This window comes from Triticum urartu, chromosome 2A, assembly GCF_056163025.1.
Source record: "Triticum urartu cultivar PI428250 chromosome 2A, HENAU_Tu73, whole genome shotgun sequence".
In the NCBI taxonomy this organism is placed as follows: domain Eukaryota; kingdom Viridiplantae; phylum Streptophyta; class Magnoliopsida; order Poales; family Poaceae; genus Triticum; species Triticum urartu.
In genome coordinates this window covers 727,222,967-727,248,141 of record NC_141874.1, presented here as the reverse complement: position 1 = coordinate 727,248,141, position 25,175 = coordinate 727,222,967, and the positions used below count along the sequence as shown (strand labels likewise).

Below are 25,175 nucleotides of genomic sequence, written 5' to 3'. Positions count from 1 at the left end.
ATCGTGCTGACGGAACTCTTCCCCGACACTTTGCTGGATCGGAGTCCGGGGATCGTCATTGAGCTGAACGTGTGCTAAAACTCGGAGGTGTCGTAGTTTCGGTGCTTGATCGGTCGGGCCGTGAAGACGTACGACTACATCAACCGCGTTGTGCTAACGCTTCCGCTGTCGGTCTACAATGGTACGTAGATCACACTCTCCCCTCTCGTTGCTATGCATCACCATGATCTTGCATGTGCGTAGGAATTTTTTTGAAATTACTACGTTCCCCAACAATATATATATATAACAAAAATGCAATAATAGTCGTAATGTCATGCGTTGTTTATTAAAAAATTGCGTTAAAGCAGAGTGATACAGATAGTGCGATAAGCAAAGAGTGGGACTATGTCCCTTCCAAGGGCAAGCTGAGGAATGATATTAAGTTGAATATTTCGCTCGTTACTGTAATCAACCTGGGAATTCCGTGGTATAACATAGCTGGCTGCCTTCTTGGTTGCTGCATCATGTGTTCGGCACTAGTGCTGTCGAGCAGTGTTTCCAGGGATTAAGGTCCTGAAAGAAAAAGAAAAATAACCGAACGGGAAGCCCCTAGTGCGGTTTAGGCCGCGTTTTGGGGCACGCCGCAGTTGTGCCCCCCTCCCCACCTGTGCCCATGGTATTTTTAATGCGTAATTATGTACGCACGGCACGAATATCGCCGTTGGGCTGGGATTGGGGTGGCCGCCGTATTGCTACGCGAGCTCCAATCGCGCCAGGTGGTCTATTTGCTGATTGCCCCGAGCGCGCTTGAGGGTGTCCCGGCTTTGAAACGCCGAACTGGTTGATTGCCTTGAGAGGCTGCTTTGCGCTTCTGCTGCGAGGGCCGCGGTGTGCTCCTCTGTTCGGAGAGAGCGCTCTATGTTTCCATTGACTGTAATAACTCCGCGAGGTCCTGGCATCTTGAGCTTAAGGTATGCATAATGCGGTACCGCATTGAATCTAGCAAATGCGGTTCGCCCGAGCAGCACGTGATAACCACTGCGGAACGGGACTATATCAAAGATTAACTCTTCGCTTCGGAAGTTATCCGGGGATCCGAAGACCACTTCCAGTGTAATTGAGCCTGTGCAATGGGCCTCTACGCCTGGAATAACACCCTTAAAGGTCGTTTTTGTGGGTTTGATCCTTGAGGGGTCTATGCCCATTTTGCGCACTGTGTCCTGATAAAGCAGGTTCAGGCTGCTGCCGCCGTCCATAAGGACTCGAGTGAGGTGAAATCCGTCGATGATTGGGTCTAGGACCAGTGCGGCGAATCCGCCATGACGGATACTAGTGGGGTGGTCCCTGTGATCGAAGGTGATCGGACAGGAGGACCAAGGGTTGAACTTTGGGGCGACTTGCTCCAACGTATAGACGTCCCTAAGCGCACGCTTCCTCTCCCTCTTGGGGATGTGGGTTGCGTATATCATGTTCACCGTCCGCACTTGCGGGGGAAACCTCTTCTGTCCTCTAGTGTGCGGCTGCCGGGGTTCCTCCTCGTCATTGCTATGCGGCCCCTTGTCCTTGTTTTCGGCAAGTAACTTGCCGGCCTGCTTGAACACCCAACAATCCCTGTTGGTGTGATTGGCTGGCTTGTCTGGGGTGCCGTGTATTTGACACGAGCGATCGAGTATATGATCCAAGCTGGACGGACCCGGCGTACTTTGTTTGAATGGCTTTTTCCGCTGACCAGGTTTAGAGCCTTTGAATCCGGCATTGACTGTCGTATCCTCAGTATTTTCGCTGTTAATGCGGTGCTTATGCTTGTTGTGACATGACCTGCTATTGCCGTCCTTGGTATCTGAGGTACCATGGTTCTTTGATATGTTATTACTGCGAGCCAGCCAGCTGTCTTCTCCCGCACAAAAGCGGGTCATGAGTGTCGTGAGAGCTGCCATAGATTTCGTCTTTTCCTGACCAAGGTGCCGGGCTAGCCACTCGTCTTGGATGTTGTGCTTGAAAGCCGCTAAGGCCTCCGCATCCGGACAGTCGACGATTTGATGTTTCTTTGTAAGGAACCGAGTCCAGAATTGCCTGGCCGACTCTTCTGGCTGCTGAATTATGTGGCTCAAGTCATCAGCGTCTGGTGGTCACACATAAGTGCCCTGAAAGTTGTCGAGGAATGCGGCTTCCAGATCTTCCCAACAGCTAATGGAGTCCGCTGGCAAGCTGTTAAGCCAATGCCGCCCTGGTCCTTTGAGTTTTAGTGGGAGGCATTTGATGGCATGTAAGTCATCACCGCGGGCCATCTGGATGTGGAGGAGGAAATCCTCAATCCATACCACGGGATCTGTTGTGCCGTCGTATGATTCAATGTTTACGGGTTTAAAACCTTCTGGGAATTGATGTTCCATTACTTTGTCTGTGAAGCATAAGGGGTGTGCGGCGCCTCTGTACTGGGCTATATCGTGATGCAGCTCGAATGGGTCTTGCCCGCTGTGTTCGGCCCGGCCGGATTTGCTTTTACTGTATCCGGCGTGACGTTTGTCATCTCGTAGAGTGGTGCGCCCTCGTGATCCGTAGATCGATCATGAATGCTTTGCCTTGTCCTCCAATATATCTCGCAGGTCTGGCGTATCTCCCCATGCCTTTTTATTTGAATGGCGTTGGGGTGGGGGCTGAGCTTTTGGCTGGAATGCCTCTCTATCGCGGCCACGAGGTGGCCGATCAGCCGTATCATATGCTTCTTCCTCCAGTCGGGGTAGTAACCTGCGCCTTGGGTAACTCTTGGAGGGACGCTCGAGTTTATATTCCTCGGCCGCAAGGACTTCAGTCCATTTGTCAGCTAGCAGATCTTGATCAGCTTGAAGCTGCTGCTGCTTTTTCTTTAGGCTATTTGCCATGGCCATAAGCCTGCGCTTGAAGCGCTCTTGTTCCACGGGATCCTTTGGCACGGCGAATTCATCGCCGCCGAGGCTTGCCTCGTCTTCGGAGGGGGGATGTAATTGTCATCCTCCTCCTCTCCGTCTGCCGCTCTCTCAGGAGAGATGGCTCCTTCATCCTCCTGCTCTTGCTGGAGGGGATTGTTGTTGTCTTCGGCACTCTCCGGAGTGTTATTATCTCCTGTGCCGGTATCACCACTTTTGCATTGGCAGGACTTAGAGCGGCGCCGCTGACGTCAGCGCTTAGGCTGCTTCTTGGAGGGGTCATCCTCCGCTATCTCGTCGCCATTGCCTTCGTTGGGTGTATCCACCATGTATATGTCATATGACGAGGTGGCTTTCCAGTGCCCTATAGGTGATGGTTCATGTTCATCTCCTACATCGTCGTCCATACCGTAGATGTCTTTGGAGTCGAAGTCGAGCATGTTGGTTAAATCATCAACAGTGGCTACAAAGTGGGTGGTGGGTGGGCGTTGAATTTCTTTGTCGTCCGCATCCCAATCCTGTTGGCCATAATACGGCCAGGGCTCTCCTGATAAAGAGAGAGACCTTAGTGAATTCAGAATGTCGCCGAAGGGCGAGTGCTGAAAGATATCCGCGGCGGTGAATTCCATGATCGGCGCCCAATCGGATTCGATTGGCAGGGGCGCGGATGGTTCGGAGTCCGGAAGAGAGTCCGACACTTTGGAGTCATGGGCTGCGCAGAGGGTAATGCTGGTGTTTGGCTCGATCGCCGTTGAGACTGCAGCCCCTGAGGCGGTGTCTAGCCACCCATCCTCGATTGGCGCAGTTGGCTCCGAGCTAAGGGTCGGAGCTGATACGGGCGCGGCCTCTAGGGTACCGTTCGGTGGCAGAGCTAGGTCATACCCATCGCGACAGTGCGGCGCGCCCGGCTGTGGCTCAAATCCGTCGAAGATCAAGTCCCTGCGGATGTCGGCCGTGTAGTTCAAACTTCCAAATCTGACCTGATGGCCAGGGGCGTAGCTTTCAATCTGCTTCAGATGGCCAAGTGAATTAGCCCGCAGTGCAAAGCCGCCGAATATGAAGATCTGTCCGGGGAGAAAAGTCTCACCCTGGACCGCATCACTATCGATGATAGTAGGAGCCATCAAGCCTAACGGCGACGTCACAGAGGAACTCTCAATGAAAGCACCAATGTCGGTGTCAAAACCGGCGGATCTCGGGTAGGGGGTCCCGAACTGTGCGTCTAGGCCGGATGGTAACAGGAGGCAGGGAACACGATGTTTTACCCAGGTTCGGGCCCTCTCGATGGAGGTAAAACCCTACGTCCTGCTTGATTAATATTGATGATATGGGTAGTACAAGAGTAGATCTACCACGAGATCAGAGAGGATAAACCCTAGAAGCTAGCCTATGGTATGATTGTATGTTGTGATTGTTGTCCTACGGACTAAAACTCTTCGGTTTATATAGACACCGGAGAGGGTTAGGGTTACACAAGGTCGGTTACAAAGGAGGAGATATCCATATGCGTATTGTCTAGCTTGCCTTCCACGCCAAGTAGAGTCCCATCCGGACACGAGACGAAGTCTTCAATCTTGTATCTTCATAGTCTAACAGTCCGGCTAATGGAGATAGTCCGGCTGTCCGGAGACCCCCTAATCCAGGACTCCCTCACAACCATTTTAAGAACAAGTATTTCCGGACGGAGGGAGTACTACTCATAGCACAAGCTAGCGAGCTATAGCAGTATATTTCTATTGAAGATTTCCTAAAAACTACAAACAAGTGTGTAAGTATTGATCGATCGATCCAATGCAACTCAATTAATCTTCGCAGAAGGATGATGAGGAAAGACATAGGTATGTTTATATATACGGAGTTATAGTTCAATTAATCTTCACATATTGTACGGTGTATAATATGTCTAGTTTTCTATACGGAGATAATAAAATAAAAAAACAAAACAAAATGAAATAATGATGTTTTATCAGGAAAATAAATTAGTGGCATTGATATTCTAAAAATCAAATAATGGCAAAATTCCCACATGATTTATACAGAAATTGCACTTTTTAATAATATGCAAGAATAAGCATATAATAGTGCAATTTCACAACAAAAAGTTTCCTAATATGAACAAATGAATTAGTGGCACTGGTGTTACCGTTCAGTAAAAAATAAAATAAAAAAGTTTTCTAAGAAAGAATGAATTAGTGACATTGATATTGCCCTTCCAGAAGAAACAAACTGAAAAAATGATTTTTTTTTGCAAACAACAAACACAGAATTACACTTAAAGAAGAAGGAACATAAAGTAAAATCTAAAATATAATCAAAATAATGAAGTTTTCTATGCATGAATGAATAGCTGGCATTGGTATTACCCTTCCAGAAGAAAGAAAATGGAAAATATGAAGAAAAATTGCACATAAGTTACACTTAGAAAAGAAAGAAAATAAAATAAAAACTAAAATAGAATCAAAATTATGAAGTTTTCTATGAGAGAAAGAATTAGTGACATTAGTATTACCCTTTAAAAAATGAAAAATAAAACCATGACAAAATTTTCACACAATTTACATAGAAATTACATTTTTTATAATATGCAATAATCATCATATAATAGTAAAATTTCAAAAAATAATAAGCTTTCTTGAATTAGTGGCATTGCTATTGCTATTACTATTTAAGAATAAAAAAACAGAAAATTAAAATAATTAGTGATAATATTTGCGCACAATTTGCATATAAATTGCATTTTTTTAATATGCAAGAATAAGAATATAATAATGGAATGTCGCCAAAAAAAGTTTCCTAAGAAGAAGTGAATTAGTGGCATTGGCATTGCCTTTAAAGAAGAAATAAATGAAATAAAAATAAAAATAATATAGAAATTAAGTTTTATAATGGATAGTGAATTATTTGCGTTGGTATTAACATTTTAGGGTAAAGGAAAAAACTTTTTAAAACTTGAACTTTGTACTGAGATTGCACGTTTTTTAATACGTAAGAAATAAGCATATAATAGTGCAACTTGCACAGTCTAATATAACTTAGACACACTTTGTATGATACTTGCGTGTTTACATTTACCCTCATCCAACATCCGAAAACTACCCATAAAATTACCAACTAAAATAGAAGAAAAATGCAGAAGCAACAACACATACAAACAAGCCTATAAGATTTCATGTAATGGGCTTCAGCCCAATAAGGAACAACCGAGCCGAAACAGTGGTCAGTCGGAACATTTCAGCTCAAAACATGACGGTACACCAACAGAAAAAAAAAACGAAGAGCACGCATCTTGGAGGATTGATCAATGGTAAAATAAATCGACTAGCCCTAATTAGAAAATCAGTCAACTTACATCTACCTAAAGTGCTAAGGCGGCCATGTAGGCAAAAAAATGATGTGGCAAGGTAATTAAGAGGAGAAAGATAGATGTGATAACCCGAGAAAAAAACAATGACAAGCGTGAGGAAAGACACTTAAATGAAAAAATCCACCAATGCATGGATAACTTTAGTTGCTAAATTATTAAATGAGGATACTTAGCTACAAAAAGTTAAGCACCTTTGTATTGAAGACTTTAGTTGCTTATAACTCTTTAATATGCTTAGCATCTTATCTTAGCACCGGTGCATTGTAAGAGGTCAATTTATCTGGTTCGAAGATTGATCACCTGGAAATTGTTGATGAGTAAGCCAATAATCCCACCGTTCATCACATAACAGAGCAGTACAATGCAGCTACAACCTCACACACTACACGAATCGAATCTGAAAGAAGAATACTGTTACACTCACTACAGGGACACGAAATCCCCCCAAATCACACAACAGCCGAAGACCCCTACGCGCGCGCCTCAGAATCCTACGGTGTCATTAGACCATCTGCTATCCCTCGTCGACGACGCCGTGCTCGCCCGGTACGCGCCGGACCGTTGGTTGGCGTTGCCCACGTACTGGCGCACCGGGTCGCTGCTGGGGGCGGGCACGGCCGCGGCCATGGGCGCGCCGACCACCACGTACTGCTGCACCACCAGCACCGACACCGCCATTGAGAAGTCTGACGACACGAGCATGTCGCCGATGGGCCCCAGCTCCGGCGACTCCATCCAGTCCTCCAGCGCCGCCGTCATCGGCGACCCGGCCTCGCCGGGGCGCCGCCCCACGATGTACAGCTCGTGCGCGCTGTTGTCCATGCCCCGGATGGCGGCCACCGTCTCCTCGCTGTTGGTCACCGGCCTGTCCGCGTACGTGATGGAGGGGTTGCCGTGGTTGCGCGCGCGGAACTCGCCCAGGTACTCCTCGTCCATCTGCAGCTCGCTCTTGCCCTCCGTGCTCGCGCTCATCGCGGCCCCGCGCGGGTCCATGCCGCCCGACGCCGCCGACCGGTAGGAGGCCTCGGAGAAGGACCGCGCCGCCGCCCGGTAGTCCGGCGGGAGGAACCGCAAGATGGTGAGGGCGACCCCGGGCTTCTCGACCATCCTCCACGCGTACGCGAGCGCCTCGCGGTCGTCGGGCCCGCCGAAGAAGAAGAGCGCCACGCGGTGCTCCGTCGCCATGCGCGCCGCGGCGGCGCTCAGGCCGCGGTCCACGAGGATGGCCACGGAGCACGGGGAGGTGGCCAGGAGGCTCTCGTTGAATAATTTGATGGAGGGGTTGATGGGCTCCATGCCGCCGTCCACCGTCTGCTGCTTGTGGAACGGGATCACGATGAGCGACACGTGCTTGTCCTCGGCCAGCACCGACACGTCGTCGTGCATGGTCTGGTACGGCGACACCGCCGCCAGCGTCTGGATGGACACGCCTCCTGTGTATACATGTTGTCATCTTCATTACTCATCCTATACTTTTTTTAATGGAGTTGGCAACTGTGTGCACTGACCGGTGAGCCTCTCGTAGTTCTCAAAGGCGTTGAAGATGTGCTCCGTGGCGGCGGGCAAGGCGGAGGACGAGCTTGTCCGGCTGGAGGAGGAGGCAGCCGCGGCGGCGAGCATGTTGGAGGCCCGGCCGGTGAGCTCGATGATGTGGAGCGCGTAGATGAAGATGGGGGAGCGCTTGGACGGGTTGGAGAGCTCCAGCAGCGACAGCACGGACGGCACGTTGCGGGTGGTGTGCACGCAGGCCAGCATGCGGAGCTCGCTGTCGTGCCGGATGAGCTGCAGGTTCCGCCGCTTGTACCCGACGAGGCGCCGCGACGGCCGGTACACGCCGGTCACCACCGGCGTCACCAGCGACGTCATCGCCACCGACACCAGCACCATCACCGCAAACGATTCGTCGTCCAGCACCTGCTTGTCCCTCCCGATGTTGAGCACGATCATCTCGACCAGCCCCCTGGTGTTCATGAGGAAGCCGAGCGCGATGCCCTCGCGGAACGGCATGGCGTAGAGCGCCGCGATGATGATGGTGCCCATGATCTTGGCGAAGCTGGCCATGACGAACACGAGCACCAGCAGGCCGACGGTGATGGGGTCGCGTATCATGCGCACGTTGGTGCGGAGGCCGCTCATGGCAAAGAAGAGCGGGAGGAGGAGCCCGGTGACGAAGTCCTCGAGCTTCTCGATCAGCGTCACGCCTAGCGGCGCGCTCGGGATGACCAGCCCGTAGACGAAGGCACCGAAGACGGAGTGGATGCCGATGGCGTCGGTGCACGCGCCGGCGATCATGACGCCCGTGAGGATGAGGGTGACCTGCGTGTTGCTGATGCCGTCGCCCTCGGGGATGCTGCGGATGAGCCGCCACATCAAGGGGCGCACGGCGTAGAAGCAGAAGAGCACGAAGGTCACCCCAGCGAGGAGCACCCAGAGTGACGACAGCGCGGTGCTGTGCACCTCCGAAATGGAGATGGCAAGCGCGAGCAGGATCCAGGCGCACATGTCGTTGACGATGGCGGCGGACATGGCGGTGCGGCCGAGCTCCGAGTTGAGCAGCTTGATCTCGGCGAGGATGCGGGCGAGCACGGGGAAGGCCGTGACGGAGAGGGCGACGCCGAGGAAGAGCAGGAAGGAGGTCTGGTGCACGTTCCGGGACACCTGGTGCCGGAAAATGAAGGAGGTGGCGATGCCCATGCAGAAGGGCAGCGCCATGCCGGCCATGGCGACAAGCACCGCCTTGTCCCCGGACCGGCGGATGACGTCGACGTCCATCTCCAGGCCGACGAGGAAGAGGAAGAAGAGCAGCCCCAGGTGGGCCACCGTCTCGAGCGTGAGCAGGCTGCGCACGGGGAACACCAGGCTGGCCCACACCTCGCTGCGCCCGATCATGGACGGGCCCAGCACGACCCCGGCGAGGATCTCAGCGATGACGCGGGGCTGGCGGAAGGGGCGGAGGAGGACGACGAGGAGGCGGGTGGTGACGACGATGACGGCCACCTGGACGATGAAGAGCGGGAGGGAGAACTCGAGCGGGTTCACGCCGTCGCCCTGCCACATGCCGTTGGTGGTCATCATCATGGGCGAGTAGCACACCACCGGGTTGAACGCCTTGGTGGCCGTCGACGCATTGCTGTTCTGCGTCGTGGTGTTGACCGCAACCACGTCGACGTTCAGGGGCGCGACGGTGGAGGCCATCCTGGCGCATAGCACGGGCCCGGGGCGCTAGGCCGTCCTCCCGCGCGAGTCTGCTTCTGGGGAAGGAAGATGGCAGCTTGAGGCGCAGCTAGCTGAACGGGGGACGACGGAGAGAGACAGACGGGGGAAAGTGGTCACTTCCGTCGAGCTTTCCTCCCGGGGACTTCGGAGTTGCAGAGGTCAGAGGGTCTCTGATTTTTGACCGGTCACCTTAGTTTCTGAATCTACCACGAATTGTGAGGTTCACAATAAGGGTCGGGCGCATGCAGAGGCTTACATGCAGCTGCTGCTCACTAGTTCATCCTATTTCTGGCACCAGCATCAGCACGTGCATCGTGCTTCTAACTGAACCAAGGTGTCTATAATTCCTGGAAAAATTCAAATCCAGATTTACATATTTTACATGATACCATGATGCCACAGGACATAATTCAATTTAAGCGGGGGGGGGGGGGGGGGGGGGGGGGGGATAGTGTCTTACTTAACCTCTGGATTTGCCATTTTTGTTTCTCTATGTATATCTCGAAATCGGATTTGAAGTATTCAGAGATTTTAGACACATATCTTGTGAACATTCACAAATGTACTCGAAATTTTTGGAATTTTTTAATTTTTCTTTTTAGTGGTATCACGGTATCATTTAAACGTGAAATTGTGTAGTAGTACCACAATATCATTTTTGTGTAGTAGTACCACGATATACATGTAGTGGTATTACATCTACTTCCTCCGTTCCAAAATATAAGTCTTTCTAGAGATTCCAATAGGTGACTACATACGGAGCAAAATGAGTGAATCTATACTCTAAAATATGTCTACATACATCCGTATGTTATAGTCCATTTGAAATGTCTAAAAAGACTTATATTTTGGAACGGAGGGAGTATTTCATTTCCTATAGGAAAAGAGATACCATTTGATTCAAAGGATACAAACTTTTTCATTGGGTCTAGGCTGAAAAAAATTCTTTTGAAATGTGAACGATTGGTTCCCATTGTACAGAGGAATATGAATCTGTTCCTACAAACCAAAGGCTCAAAAGAAATTTTTCCTACAAAATTACTATCCTTTAGAATTTCTATAAAATTCCCATAAACCAAAAGAGGCCTAAGCTCCATGGGGTTGGGAGCCCTCTCACTTAATTGAGGTCCCCAATTTGACATTCCATGCAGGATTTTGGCTGAGTCATGCCGTTGGTTTATGTGGAAGTTTTTGGCGATGGGTGTATCCCATTTGTAAGAGGTTGGGAGGTGTGGCTCGGTCCATGCAAGTGCATGAAGAAAACCAATGGGGAAAATAGCTGGTCGAAACAAGGGAAATACCCTTTGGTTCCTCGGTGTATATATTTTTTTTGATAAAGAGATCTCTCTCTCTCTCCAATTTCATATAGAAGAAACCACAATGTCTTCGGAACTACAAAGCCACTACCAACTACCGACAGAAACATTTGACAGCGCTATTACAAGGGCGGGAGCCATCCCTTCGTCCCTCCCAACAGCTGATATCAAACAGGCTACACACAACATAGACGCCAGGGCAAACCTAAAGCCCACATCCTGGTATATTTATTACATGTCCAAAAGATAAACAAAAAGAGGAGCATAAGAAGATGAAGCGGCGGTGAGAACTCCAGGGGGGGTCTTCATCATGTTTGGCCTCCAGGAGCAGTCAGTCTTGGCACTCCTGTCATCCATCCATGCGCTGCTTTGAAGATCTCCCAAGCCACCCGCTCAACCTGCCTTACGCCCTGCGTCATGCGCCTTATTTTTTCTTGGTTTTTCTGCAACACACACCAATCATGTAAGTTTTTAGTTATCATATTCACAGGCACACAGGGGTCTACTGCCCTGGTATTATCAAAGACCAATTTGTTTCTAAGCTTCCACATAGTCCATAGCATCGCAGATATGCCTACAGTTAAAAGACTTTTATCATTTTTATCAAATTTGCCAAGCCATACACCAAAAATGTTATTAACACTATCAGGAATATCATGCATACCAAACGAGCATTTCATAACCAACCGTAACATTTTTGCAACAAAACAATGTACGAAGAGATGATCTATGCCCCCCCCCCACACACACAGAATGAGCATTTACCGTCACCTTGCCACCCTCTCTTTTTAAAATTGTTTGTAGTGAGAATGCTATCTCTCAACATCAACCATAAGAAAACTTTAATCCTAGGGGGCATTTTGGTTTTCCATAGAAAATTATAGGGATATTTGAGTCCAGTCTTAACTAAATGTCTGTAACATGACTTAACAGTATATTTACCATTGCCCATCAAAGTCCATCAAATTTTATCATTTTGTCCATCTAGAGTTACACTCTCACACACCTCCCTGATATGATCCCACAGTTCCAGCGACTCTCCCAATAGAGTTCTTCTGAATCTCACATTGCCAAGCCCATTTTTTAAATTACCACCACTGATTTGCTCTTATCAAAGCATATGTTGTATAAGTGAGGGTAGCTGTCTTTTAAGGACATTGAGCTGATCCACTAATCTTCCTAGAACCTGGTGTTTTCACCATTCCCCACATTGAATTTAGACAAAGAGAAGTAGAATTCTTTGTGTTTTAACAATCCCCGCCCCCCCCCCCCCCCCAAATTTTTTTTTCAAGTCCCCTCTATGTTTGACAAACTATTCAAAAAATATTCCGATTCAACAATTATCATCCGATTTATCACTACTCTTGGGGTGACCGCTAAGATTATGCCTTTCTTCACTGTTTATCATTTGAGCCGATTTATCGCTTTGGGAAGCGATTTATCTGGAATTCACACTATGTAAATTCACACTATATCGATAAATCAGACCTATTCATAGCACTATGTTTGCAAAAACTATGTTTATTTGCGTTTTGTGAACCTTGTTATGCAATATGTACATTATCCTATTTTGTTTGTCATTATACGATGATTCAAAGGCTAGGAATCAAGGTAACACTTCTATGCAATATTGTTTTGGTGTTGAATATAGAATATTTAGTGTTGGGAACCTGGGATTTGCAAAAAAATGTCCAATTAATAGTCGACCGGTAAAATTGATTAATCGGCCAATTTCTGATTAATCTCTAATCCCTAGTTGTTCGATCAAAATTACTAGTGACACAAGTTTTTTTAATGTATGTGCCTTTCAACACATTTTTCCACATCCCTTCTATATTATAAATTATCCACCACCATTTATGCAACAAAGCTTTATTCATAAAAGCTAAATTTTGAACACCCAGACCACCCATATCCCTAGGCTTACAATCCTCTAACCATTTGACTAAGTGATATTTTTTCTTATCAATAATTTCTTGCCACAACAGTCTAGCCCGAAAGAAATCCAGCCTCTTATTAACCCCAACAGGCAACCCATAAAAAGACATGAAACAAGGTATGCCTGTTAGGGAAGATTGGATCAAAGTCAACCTCCCAGCACTAGCTAGCAACCTGCCTTGCCAAGTTCCACATTTTCCCCCATATCTTCCTTAGAGGGTTTCTACTGTTTATTTATAATTCTTTTTTGTCAATAGGAATCCCTAAATATTTCAGTGGGAGGTCCCCCACTGGCCAGGAAAATATCCTAGAATATTCCTGCCTTTTTTCAGCAGCTTTCCCAAACAGGAACAACTCACTTTTATGATTGATTTTCAGACCAGACATTTGCTCAAAACAAGCATAATATATATTTCAGATTGTGAGCACTTTCATAATCATCTCGCATAAGGAAAATAGTGGCGTCTGCATATTGCAACATATTGACACCACCTTTGAGGGTTTCAGACAGGCATTTCATTAAACCAGCTTTCCTAGCATTATCCATTAAAATCGCCAAATCATTAGTTGCTAAATTGAACATTAGGGGGGCCAGGGAATCCCCCTGTCTCAACCCTTTATGACTAGGAAAGTAGGGACCATAATTATCATTACTTCTAATACAAACATACCCCCCTCTGATTGTCCCCATAACCCAATCTATCCATTTATCAGGGAATCCTTTCCCTTTTAACATTTGAAATACAAAACACCATTTTATTTTATCATATGCTTTTTCAAAATTGACCTTAAACAGTAAAGCATCTTGTTTTTTGGTATGCACGCTGTTTAGAGATTCATGTAACACCAGAACACCTTCCATGATGTATCTACATTTAATAAAGACAATTTGAATTGGAAAAACTATTGTGTCATCCATCAAATTTAATCTATTCATTAATACTTTGGTGAAGATTTTAAAACTCACATTCAGCAAGCATATAGGCCTATATTTCTGAATCTGGTTGGCATCTTTACTCTCAGGTTATAGAGTAATAATCCCATAATTCAGTCTTTTGATATGTAGAACCCCATTATAAAAATCATTAGGGCCAGGGGATTTGTTATGCGCCATTTGGAAAACTGATTTCTTAATTTCCTCCATGAAAACTCCCCAACCAAAGCTTCTTTATGAGCTGGTAACACAGTAGTAGGACTGTCTACACACAAGGATATGTGAGATAGTTCGAGGTGGCCAAATAGCCCCATATAAAAGTTAGTAATGTAATCAGTCAACTGTTTATCCCCCTCAATTCTCCCCTCATCTTGATCCAACCCAGTAATTTTGTTTTTCCTATGTCTTCCATTAGCTTTTGCATGAAAATACTTTGTGTTGCAACCCCCATCTATTAATTCATCAATCTTAGCCCTCTGTTCCCCCTTAGCTTCCTCTTGACTTAGTAATCTGTCAAGTTGAGCTCTAAGCTCCATTTGTTCCACTCTGTCAGCAGCACTCAAACCATAGACCTCACATTTTTATGTATATTTTCAAGTTTACTCAAGATATCTCTCTTAAGTTCTCTATACCAAGCATTCATATTTCTATTCCACCCTTTCAGTTTTGGTCTCAGACATCTCAATTTTGTCTACCAATCGTCTAAACTAGAAATTTTAGATCATGTACTATTCCAAGTTTTAATTACTAAGTCATATAATACCTCCCCGAGGAACTAGGAGTTTTCAAATCTGAAGATTGGATCAGTTTTAACCACATCACGAGTATCCAAAAATAAAGGAACATGATCAAATTTTTCCCTACAAAGAGCAGAAATCTCAATCAAAGGATATGTTCTTCCCAATCCACACTACATAGGATTCTATCCAATTTCCCAAAGGTTGATTGAGGCAAGTTATTGCCCCAGGTACATTGCCTGCCAAGCATTCCTAACTCCCTAACACCATCTTGTTGAATAATAGCGTTGAAAAGAAAACTCCAGTGACTTGGGGTACGAGGTTTGTTTTTTCAGAGGCTTTCCTGATAATGTTGAAATCCTCTCCTATTAGAATAAGGTTCACACTATCCTGAAAAATTATAGATAGTTCTGCAAGGAACTTAGCTTTTCCTGCAGGTTGTGCATCCCCATATACCATTGTTAGATCCTAGAGAAATCTATTTTTAATGTCTTGGACTGTCATTTTAATGTAGTACTGATACGTCTCCAACGTATCTATAATTTTTGATTGCTCCATGCTATATTATCTACTATTTTGGACATTATTGGGCTTTATTATCCACTTTTATATTATTTTTGTGACTAACCTATCAACCGGAGGCCCAACCCAGAATTGTTGTTTTTCCCTGTTTTAGGGTTTCGAAGAAAAGGAATATCAAACAGAGTCCAAATGGAATGAAACCTTCGGGAACGTGATTTTCTCAATGAATAAGACCTAGGAGACTTGGACCCTACGTCAAGGCACAAGAGAGGAGGCCACGAGGTAGGGGGCGCGCCTGCCTACCCCAGGCGCGCCCTCCACCCTCATGGCCCCCCTGTTGCTCCACTGACGTACTCCTTCCTCCTATATATATCCACGTACATCCAACCGATCAGATACAGAGCCAAAACCCTAATTCCACCGTCGTAACTTTCTGTATCCACGAGATCCCATCTTGGGGCCTATTACGGAGCTCCGCCGGAGGGGGCATCGATCACGGAGGGCTTCTGCATCAACACCATAGCTTCTCCGATGAAGTGTGAGTAGTTTACCTTAGACCTACGGGTCCATAGTTAGTAGCTAGATGGCTTCTTCTCTCTTTTTGGATCTCAATACAATGTTCTCCCCCTCTCTTGTGGAGAACTATTCGATGTAATCTTCTTTTTGCGGTGTGTTTGTTGAGACCGATGAATTGTGGGTTTATGATCAAGTCTATCTATGAATAATATTTGAATCTCCTCTGAATTCTTTTATGTATGATTGGTTATCTTTGAAAGTCTCTTCGAATTATTAGTTTGGTTTGGCCTACTAGATTGATCTTTCTTGCAATGGGAGAAGTGCTTAGCTTTGGGTTCAATCTTGCGGTGTCCTTTCCAAGTGACAGTAGGGGAAGCAAGGCACGTATTGTATTGTTGCCATCGAGGATAACAAGATGGGGTTTCTTCATATTGCATGAGTCTATCCGTCTACATCATGTTATCTTGCTTAAGGCGTTACTCTGTTTTTAACTTAATACTCTAGATGCATGATGGATAGTAGTCGATGAGTGGAGTAATAGTAGTAGATGCAGGCAGGAGTCGGTATACTTGTCTCGGACGTGATGCCTATATACATGATCATACCTAGATATTCTCATAACTATGCTCAATTCTGTCAATTTCTCAACAGTAATTTGTTCACCCACCATAGAATACTTATGCTCTCGAGAGAAGCCACTAGTGAAACCTATGGCCCCCGGGTCTATATTTATCATATTGATCTCCTACTACTTAGTTATTTCCTTTGTTATTTACTTTGCCTTTATTTTACTTTGCATATTTATCACAAAAATACCAAAAATATTATCTTTATCATATCTATCAGATCTCACTCTCGTAAGTGGCCTTATAGGGATTGACAACCCCTATTTGCGTTGGTTGCGAGGATTTATTTGTTATGTGCAGGTACGAGGGACTCGTGCATAGCCTCCGACTGGATTGATATATTGGTTCTAAAAAACTAAGGGAAATACTTACGCTACTTTGGTGCATCATCCCTTCCTCTTCGGGGAAAACCAACGCAGTTCTCAAGAGGTAGCAAGAAGGATTTCTGGCGCCGTTGCTGGGGAGGCTCACACGAAGTCAAGTTAAAATTTTATCTCCCGTCAACGAGCCATTTCTGGCGCCGTTGCCGGGGAGGTCTACGCAAAAGTCAACATACCAAGTACCCATCACATACCCTTATCTCCCGCATTACATTATTTGACATTTGCCTCTCGTTTTCCTCTCCCCCACTTCACCCTTGTCGTTTTATTCGCCCTCTCTCTCTATTTGCCTTTTTTGCCCGTTTGCTTTTTGTTTGCTTGTGTGTTAGTTTGCTTGCTTGTCACGATGGCTCAAGATAATACTAAGTTGTGTGACTTCACCAATACCAACAACAATGATTTTATTAGCACTCCGATTGCTCCTCTTACCGATGCTGAATCTTGTGAAATTAATACTGCTTTGCTGAATCTTGTCATGAAAGATCCGTTTTCCGGCCTTCCTAGTGAAGATGCCGCTACCCATCTAAATAGCTTCGTTGATTTGTGTGACATGCAAAAGAAGAAAGACGTGGATAATGATATTGTTAAATTGAAGCTATTTCCTTTTTCGCTTAGAGATCGTGCTAAAGCTTGGTTTTCATCTTTGCCTAAAAATAGTATTGATTCATGGAACAAGTGCAAAGAGGCTTTTATCTCTAAGTATTTTCCTCCCGCTAAGACCATCTCTCTTAGAAACGATATTATGAACTTTAAGCAACTTGATCATGAACATGTTGCACAAGCTTGGGAGAGAATGAAATTAATGATACGTAATTGCCCTACTCATGGTTTAAATTTGTGGATGATTGTTCAGAATTTTTATGCCGGATTGACTTTTGCTTCTAGAAATCTTTTAGATTCGGCCGCGGGAGGCACTTTTATGGAAATTACTTTAGGAGAAGCTACTAAAATCCTAGATAATATTATGGTTAATTATTCTCAATGGCATACTGAAAGATCTACTAATAAAAAGGTGCATGCGATAGACGAAATTAATATTTTGAGTGGAAAGATGGATGAACTTATGAAATTATTTGCTAATAAGAGTGTTTCTTCCGATCCTAATGATATGCCCATGTCTACTTTGATTGAGAATAACAATGAATCTATGGATGTGAATTTTGTTGGTAGGAACAATTTTGGTAACAACGCGTATAGAGGAAATTTCAATCCTAGGCCTTATCCTAGTAATCCCTCTAATAATTATGGTAATTCCTACAACAATTCTTATGGAAATTATAACAAGATGCCCTCTGATTTCGAATCTAATATTAAAGAATTTATTACTTCGCAAAAGAATTTTAATGCTATGATTGAAGAAAAATTGCTTAAGATTGATGATTTGGCTAGGAACGTTGATAGAATTTCTCTTGATGTTGATTCTTTGAAACTTAGATCTATTCCACCTAAGCATGATATCAATGAGTCTCTCAAAGCTATGAGAATTTCCATTGATGAGTGCAAATAAAGAACCGCTAGGATGCGTGCTAAGAAAGATGCCTTTATAAGAGCGTGTTCTTCTAGTTCCTATGAAAATAATGATGAAGATCTAAAAGTTATTGATGTGTCCCCTATTAAATATTTGTTTTGCAATATGAATCTTGATAATGATGGGACTGAATATGATCCACCTTTACCTAGAAGGCGTTCTAAGAATTCAGAATTTGTTGATCTTCTTGATGCTAAATTTGAAAAAAGTGGGATTGAAGAAATTAAAACCCTAGATGTTGCCAAACCCACTATTATGGATTTCAAGGAATTTAACTATGAAAATTGCTCTTTGATTGATTGTATTTCCTTGTTGCAATCCGTGCTAAATTCTCCTCATGCTTATAGTCAAAATAAAGCGTTTACTAAACATATCGTTGATGCCTTGATGCAATCTTATGAAGAAAAACTTGAATTGGAAGTTTCTATCCCTAGAAAACTTTATGATGAGTGGGAACCAACTATTAAAATTAAACTTAAAGATCATGAATGCTATGCTTTATGTGATTTGGGTGCTAGTGTTTCCACGATTCCAAAGACTTTGTGTGATTTGTTAGGTTTCCATGATTTTGATAATTGCTCTTTAAACTTGCACCTTGCGAATTCCACTATTAAGAAAACTATGGAAAGAATTAATGATGTTCTTATTGTTGCAAATAGGAATTATGTGCCCGTAGATTTTATTGTTCTTGACATAGATTGCAATCTTTCATGTCCTATTATTCTTGGTAAACCTTTTCTTAGAACGATTTGTGCAATTATTGATATGAAGGAAGGAAATATTAGATTCCAATTTCCATTAAGGAAAGTCATGGAACACTTTCCTAGAAATAAAATTAAATTACCTTATGAATCTATTATGAGAGCCACTTATGGATTGCCTACCAAAGATGGCAATACCAAGATCTATTCTTGCTTGTTATGCCTAGCTAGGGGCGTTAAACGATAGCGCTTGTTGGGAGGCAACCCAATTTTATTTTTATTCCTTGATTTTTGCTCCTGATTAGTAATAAATAATTTATCTAGCCTCTGTTTTGGTTGTGTTTTTTGTGTTTAATTAGTGTTTGTGCCAAGTAGAACCGTTGGGAAGACTTGGGGAAAGTCTTGTTGAACTTGTTGTAAAAAAACAGAAACTTTAGCGCTCACGAGAACTACTGCCATTTTTATTTGGAAAGTGCTATTTAGTTCATTATTTTCGCAGATGATTAATAGATAAATTACTCACGTCCAGCAATTTATTTTAGAATTTTTGGGGTTCCAGATCTTGCGCTAGATTCAGATTACTACAGACTGTTCTGTTTTTGACAGATTCTGTTTTTCGTGTGTTGTTTGCTTATTTTGATGAATCTATGGCTAGTAAAATAGTTTATAAACCATAGAGAAGTTGGAATACAGTAGGTATAACTCCAATATAAATAAAGAATGAGTTAATTACAGTACCTTGAAGTGGTATTTTATTTTCTTTCGCTAACGGAGCTCACGAGATTCTCTACTTTAAGTTTTGTGTTGTGAAGTTTTCAAGTTTTGGGTAAAGATTTGATGGATCATGGAACAAGGAGTGGAAAGAGCCTAATATTGGGGATTCCCATGGCACCCCCAAGATAATCTAAGGACACCTAAAAGCCAAAGCTTGGGGATGCCCCGGAAGGCATCCCCTCTTTCGTCTACTTCTGTCGGTAACTTTACTTGGAGCTATATTTTTATTCGCCACATGATATGTGTTTTGCTTGGAGAGTCTTGTATGATTTGAGTCTTTATTTGTTAGTTTACCACAATCATCCTTACTGTACACACCTTTTGAGAGAGCCATACATGATTTGGAATTTGTTAGAGTACTCTATGTGCTTCGCTTATATCTTTTGAGTTATATAATTTTGCTCTAGTGCTTCACTTATATCTTTTAGACCACGGTGGTGGATTCATTTTATAGAAACTATTGATCTCTCATGCTTCACTTAGATTATTTTGAGAGTCTTTAATAGCATGGTAATTTGCTTAAAATCCTAATATGCTTGGTATACAAGATTAATAATAAAACTTTCTTATGAGTGTGTTGAATACTATGAGAAGTTCAATGCTTGATAATTGTTTTGAGATATGAAGATGGTGATATTAAAGTTGTGCTAGTTGAGTAGTTGTGAATTTGAGAAATACGTGTGTTGAAGCTTGTGATTCCCGTAGCATGCACGTATGGTGAACCGTTATGTGATGAAGTTGGAGCATGATTTATTTATTTATTGTCTTCCTTATGAGTGGTGGTCGGGGACGAGCGATGGTCTTTTCCTACGAATCTATCCCCCTAGGAGCATGCGCGTAATACTTTGCTTTGATAACTTGTAGATTTTTGCAATAAGTATATGAGTTATTTATGACTAATGTTGAGTCCATGGATTATACGCACTCTCACCCCTCCACCTTTGCTAGCCTCTCTAATACCGCGCACCTTTTCGTCGATATCATACACCCACCATATACCTTCCTCAAAACAGCCACCATACCTACCTATTATGGCATTTCCATAGCCATTCCGAGATATATTGCCATGCAACTTTCCACCGTTCTGTTTATTATGACACACTCCATCATTGTCATATTGCTTAGCATGATCATGTAGTCGACATCGTATTTGTGGCAAAGCCACCGTTCATAATTCTTTCATACATGTCACTCATGGGTCATTGCATATCCCGGTACACCGCCGGAGGCATTCATATAGAGTCGTATTTTGTTCTAAGTATCGAGTTGTAATTCTTGAGTTGTAAGAAAAATAAAAGTGTGATGATCATCATTATTAGAGCATTGTCCCAGTGAGGAAAGGATGATGGAGACTATGATTCCCCCACAAGTCGGGATGAGACTCCGGACGAAAACAAAGAAAAGAGGCCATAAAAAAAGAGAAAAGGCCCAAATAAAAAAATGAGAGAAAAAGAGAGAAGGGACAATGTTACTATCCTTTTACCATACTTGTGCTTCAAAGTAGCACCATGATCTTCATAGTAGAGAGTCTCTCATGTTATCACTTTCATATACTAGTGGGAATTTTTCATTATTGAACTTGGCTTGTATATTCCAATGATGGGCTTCCTCAAATTGCCCTAGGTATTCATGAGCAAGCAAGTTGGATGCACACCCACTTAGTTTCTTTTTGAGCTTTCATATACTTATAGCTCTAGTGCATCTATTGCATGGCAATCCCTACTCACTCACATTGATATCTATTGATGGGCATCTCCATAGCCAGTTGATACGCTTAGTTGATGTGAGACTATCTTCTCCCTTTTTGTCTTCTCCACAACCACCACTCTATTCCACCTATAGTTCTTGGTTCACGCTCATGTATTGCATGAAAATTGAAAAAGTTTTGAGAATGTCAAAAGTATGAAACAATTGCTTGGCTTGTCATCGGCGGTGTGCATGATTTAAATATTTTGTGTGGTGAAGATGAAGCATAGCCAGACTATATGATTTTGTAGGGATAACTCTCTTTAGCCATGTTATTTGGGGAGACATAATTTCTTAGTTAGTATGCTTGAAGTATTATTATTTTTATGTAAATATGAACTTTTGTCTTGAATCTTTCGGATCTGAATATTCATACCACAATTAAGAAGAATTACATTAAAATTATGCCAAGTAGCACTCCACATCAAAAATTCTGTTTTTATCATTTACCTACTCGAGGACGAGCAGGAACTAAGCTTTTGGATGCTTGATACGTCTCCAACGTATCTATAATTTTTGATTGCTCCATGCTATATTATCTACTGTTTTGGACATTACTGGGCTTTATTATCCACTTTTATATTATTTTTGGGACTAACCTATTAACTGGAGGCCCAGCCCAGAATTGTTGTTTTTTGCCTGTTTTAGGGTTTCGAAGAAAAGGGATATCAAACGGAGTCCAAGCGGAATGAAACCTTCGGGAACGTGATTTTCTCAACGAATAAGACCCAGGAGACTTGGAGCCTACGTCAAGGCACAAGAGAGGAGGCCACGAGGTAGGGGGGCGCGCCTGCCTACCCCGGGCGCGCCCTCCACCCTCGTGGGCCCCCTGTTGCTCCACTGACGTACTCCTTCCTCCTATATATATCCACGTACCCCAAATGATCAGATACGGAGCCAAAACCCTAATTCCACCGCCGTAACTTTCTGTATCCACGAGATCCCATCTTGGGGCCTGTTCCGATGCTCCGCCGGAGGGGCATCGATCACGGAGGGCTTCTACATCAACACCATAGCCTCTCCGATGAAGTGTGAGTAGTTTACCTCAGACCTACGGGTCCATAGTTAGTAGCTAGATGGCTTCTTATCTCTTTTTGGATCTCAATACAATGTTCTCCCCCTCTCTTGTGGAGAACTATTCGATGTAATCTTCTTTTTGCGGTGTGTTTGTTGAGCCCAATGAATTGTGGGTTTATGATCAAGTCTATCTATGAATAATATTTGAATCTTCTCTGAATTCTTTTATGTATGATTGGTTATCTTTGCAAGTCTCTTCGAATTATCAGTTTGGTTTGGCCTACTAGATTGATCTTCCTTGCAATAGGAGAAGTGCTTAGATTTGGGTACAATATTGCGTGTCCTTTCCCAGTGACAGTAGGGGAAGCAAGGCACATATTGTATTGTTGCCATCGAGGATAACAAGATGGGGTTTTCTTCATATTGCATGAGTCTATCCCTCTACATCATGTCATCTTGCTTAAGGCGTTACTCTATTTTTAACTTAATACTCTAGATGCATGCTGGATAGCGGTCGATGAGTGGAGTAATAGTAGTAGATGCAGGCAGGAGTCGGTCTACTTGTCTCGGACGTGATGCCTATATACATGATCATACCTAGATATTCTCATAACTATGCTCAATTCTGTCAATTGCTCAACAGTAATTTGTTCACCCACCGTAGAATACTTATGCTCTCGAGAGAAGCCACTAGTGAAACCTATGGCCCCCGGGTCTATATTTATCATATTGATCTCCTACTACTTAGTTATTTCCTTTGTTATTTACTTTGCCTTTATTTTACTTTGCATCTTTATCACAAAAATACCAAAAATATTATCTTTATCATATCTATCAGATCTCACTCTCGTAAGTAGCCTTATAGGGATTGACAACCCCTATTTGTGTTGGTTGCGAGGTTTTATTTGTTTTGTGTAGGTACGAGGGACTCGCGCGTAGCCTCCTACTGGATTGATACCTTGGTTCTCAAAAACTGAGGGAAATACTTATGCTACTTTGATGCATCATCCCTTCCTCTTCGGGGAAAACCAACGCAGTGCTCAAGAGGTAGCTAGTACTCACCATATTCTTGGGATATTACATCTAAAGTAGTGTAATTGAGCCCCAACAACAACCCACCAGATTCCCCCCTAGTAGTGTAATTGAATTTTTTGTATGTTTTTCAAAAAAATTGACAAGATTGTTTTCTTTTTGTGGATTGTTTTACCAGTACAATGGAAGGTCAAGTTTATGTCAAAAATATTTTCAGAATTTGTTGACTTTTTTTCTCCATATAGTGTGTATATACACCCATAGACCAAATGTTTCGCTCCGTGGAAATAACACACTTGCTCCTTGAACCACCTCTCTCTCTCTACTCGACATCTCGGTCCCTTGTCTCCCCATCTTGTACGGTGTAGCTCCCTTTTACCCCCTCGCCACCGACACACGTATGTTCTAGTCGCCCAAGTCTATGGCGCCACTAGATTTGCCACATCACCTGTGTGCCATCGAATCAACACCTGATAAGTGGCAACATGAGCAGGAGGGGATCTCAGAGCAGGCGGAGATGGAAGAGGTTGAGGATGACGACAAGGTGGAGAAGATTAATATGATGAAGATAGACCCGGGGGCCATAGGTTTCACTAGTGGCTTCTCTCAAGAGCATAAGTATTTTACAGTGGGTGAACGAATTACTATTGAGCAATTGATAGAATTGAGCATAGTTATGAGAATATCTAGGTATGATCATGTATATAGGCATCACGTCCGAGACAAGTAGACCGACTCCTGCCTGCATCTACTACTATTACTCCACTCATCGACCGCTATCCAGCATGCATCTAGAGTATTAAGTTCATGAAAACAGAGTAACGCCTTAAGCAAGATGACATGATGTAGAGGGATAAATTCATGCAATATGATAGAAACCCCATCTTGTTACCCTCGATGGCAACAATACAATACGTGCCTTGCTGCCCCTACTGTCACTTGGAAAGGACACCGCAAGATTGAACCCAAAGCTAAGCACTTCTCCCATTTCAAGAAAGATCAATCTAGTAGGCCAAACCAAACTAATAATTCGAAGAGACTTGCAAAGATAACCAATCATACATAAAAGAATTCAGAGAAGATTCAAATATTGTTCATAGATAAACTTGATCATAAACCCACAATTCATCGGTCTCAACAAACACACCGCAAAAAGAAGATTACATCGAATAGATCTCCACAAGAGAGGGGGAGAACATTGTATTGAGATCCAAAAAGAGAGAAGAAGCCATCTAGCTAATAACTATGGACCCGAAGGTCTGAGGTAAACTACTCACACTTCATCGGAGAGGCTATGGTGTTGATGTAGAAGCCCTCCGTGATGGATACAGAAAGTTACGGCGGTGGAATTTGTTGGGGAACGTAGTAATTTCAAAAATTTCCTACGCACACGCAAGATCATGGTGATGCATAGCAACGAGAGGGGAGAGTGTGATCTACGTACCCTTGTAGATCGACAACGGAAGCGTTAGCACAACGCGGTTGATGTAGTCGTACGTCTTCACGATCCGACCGGTCCAAGCACCGTTACTCCGGCACCTCCGAGTTCTTGGCACACGTTCAGCTCGATGACGCTCCCCGGGCTCCGATCCAGCAAAGCTTCGGGGAGGAGTTCCGTCAGCACGACGGCGTGGTGACGATCTTGATGTTCTACCGTCGCAGGGCTTCGCCTAAGCACCGCTACAATATGACCGAGGTGGAATATGGTGGAAGGGGGCACCGCACACGGCTAAGGAACGATCACGAAGATCAACTTGTGTTCATGGGGTGCCCCTTGCCTCGGTATATAAAGGATGGAGGAGGAGGAGGCCGGCCAAGGCAATTGGTGCGGCCAGGATGCGGAGTCCTACTAGGACTCCAAGTCCTAGTAGGAGTCCACCAAGAGGGGAGGAAGGGAGAAGGAAGTGGAGGAGAAGGAAAGGTGGCCGGCCCCCTTTTCC

The 25,175-nt window shown here is 44.1% G+C and overlaps 1 protein-coding gene across 1 annotated transcript; it reads right to left on the bottom strand.

The window, feature by feature from the left end:
* Positions 1–6,544: 6,544 nt before the first annotated feature.
* On the bottom strand, positions 6,545–9,644 carry LOC125534354 (cation/H(+) antiporter 15-like). Its single transcript, XM_048697608.2, has 2 exons — positions 7,761–9,644; positions 6,545–7,685 (listed from the first exon to the last, which is right to left on the bottom strand). Exons 1-2 carry the CDS (start codon positions 9,445–9,447, stop codon positions 6,736–6,738), a joined length of 2,637 nt encoding a protein of 878 aa, XP_048553565.2. The 5' UTR covers positions 9,448–9,644; the 3' UTR covers positions 6,545–6,735.
* Positions 9,645–25,175: the final 15,531 nt, after the last annotated feature.

Coding starts and splice junctions, on each gene's coding strand:
- LOC125534354 (XM_048697608.2), bottom strand. CDS start 9,447: ATGGCCTCCACCGTCGCGCCCCTGAACGTCGACGTGGTTGCGGTCAAC. Junction 7,686..7,760: donor GAACTACGAGAGGCTCACCG/GTCAGTGCACAC, acceptor ATGTATACACAG/GAGGCGTGTCCATCCAGACG.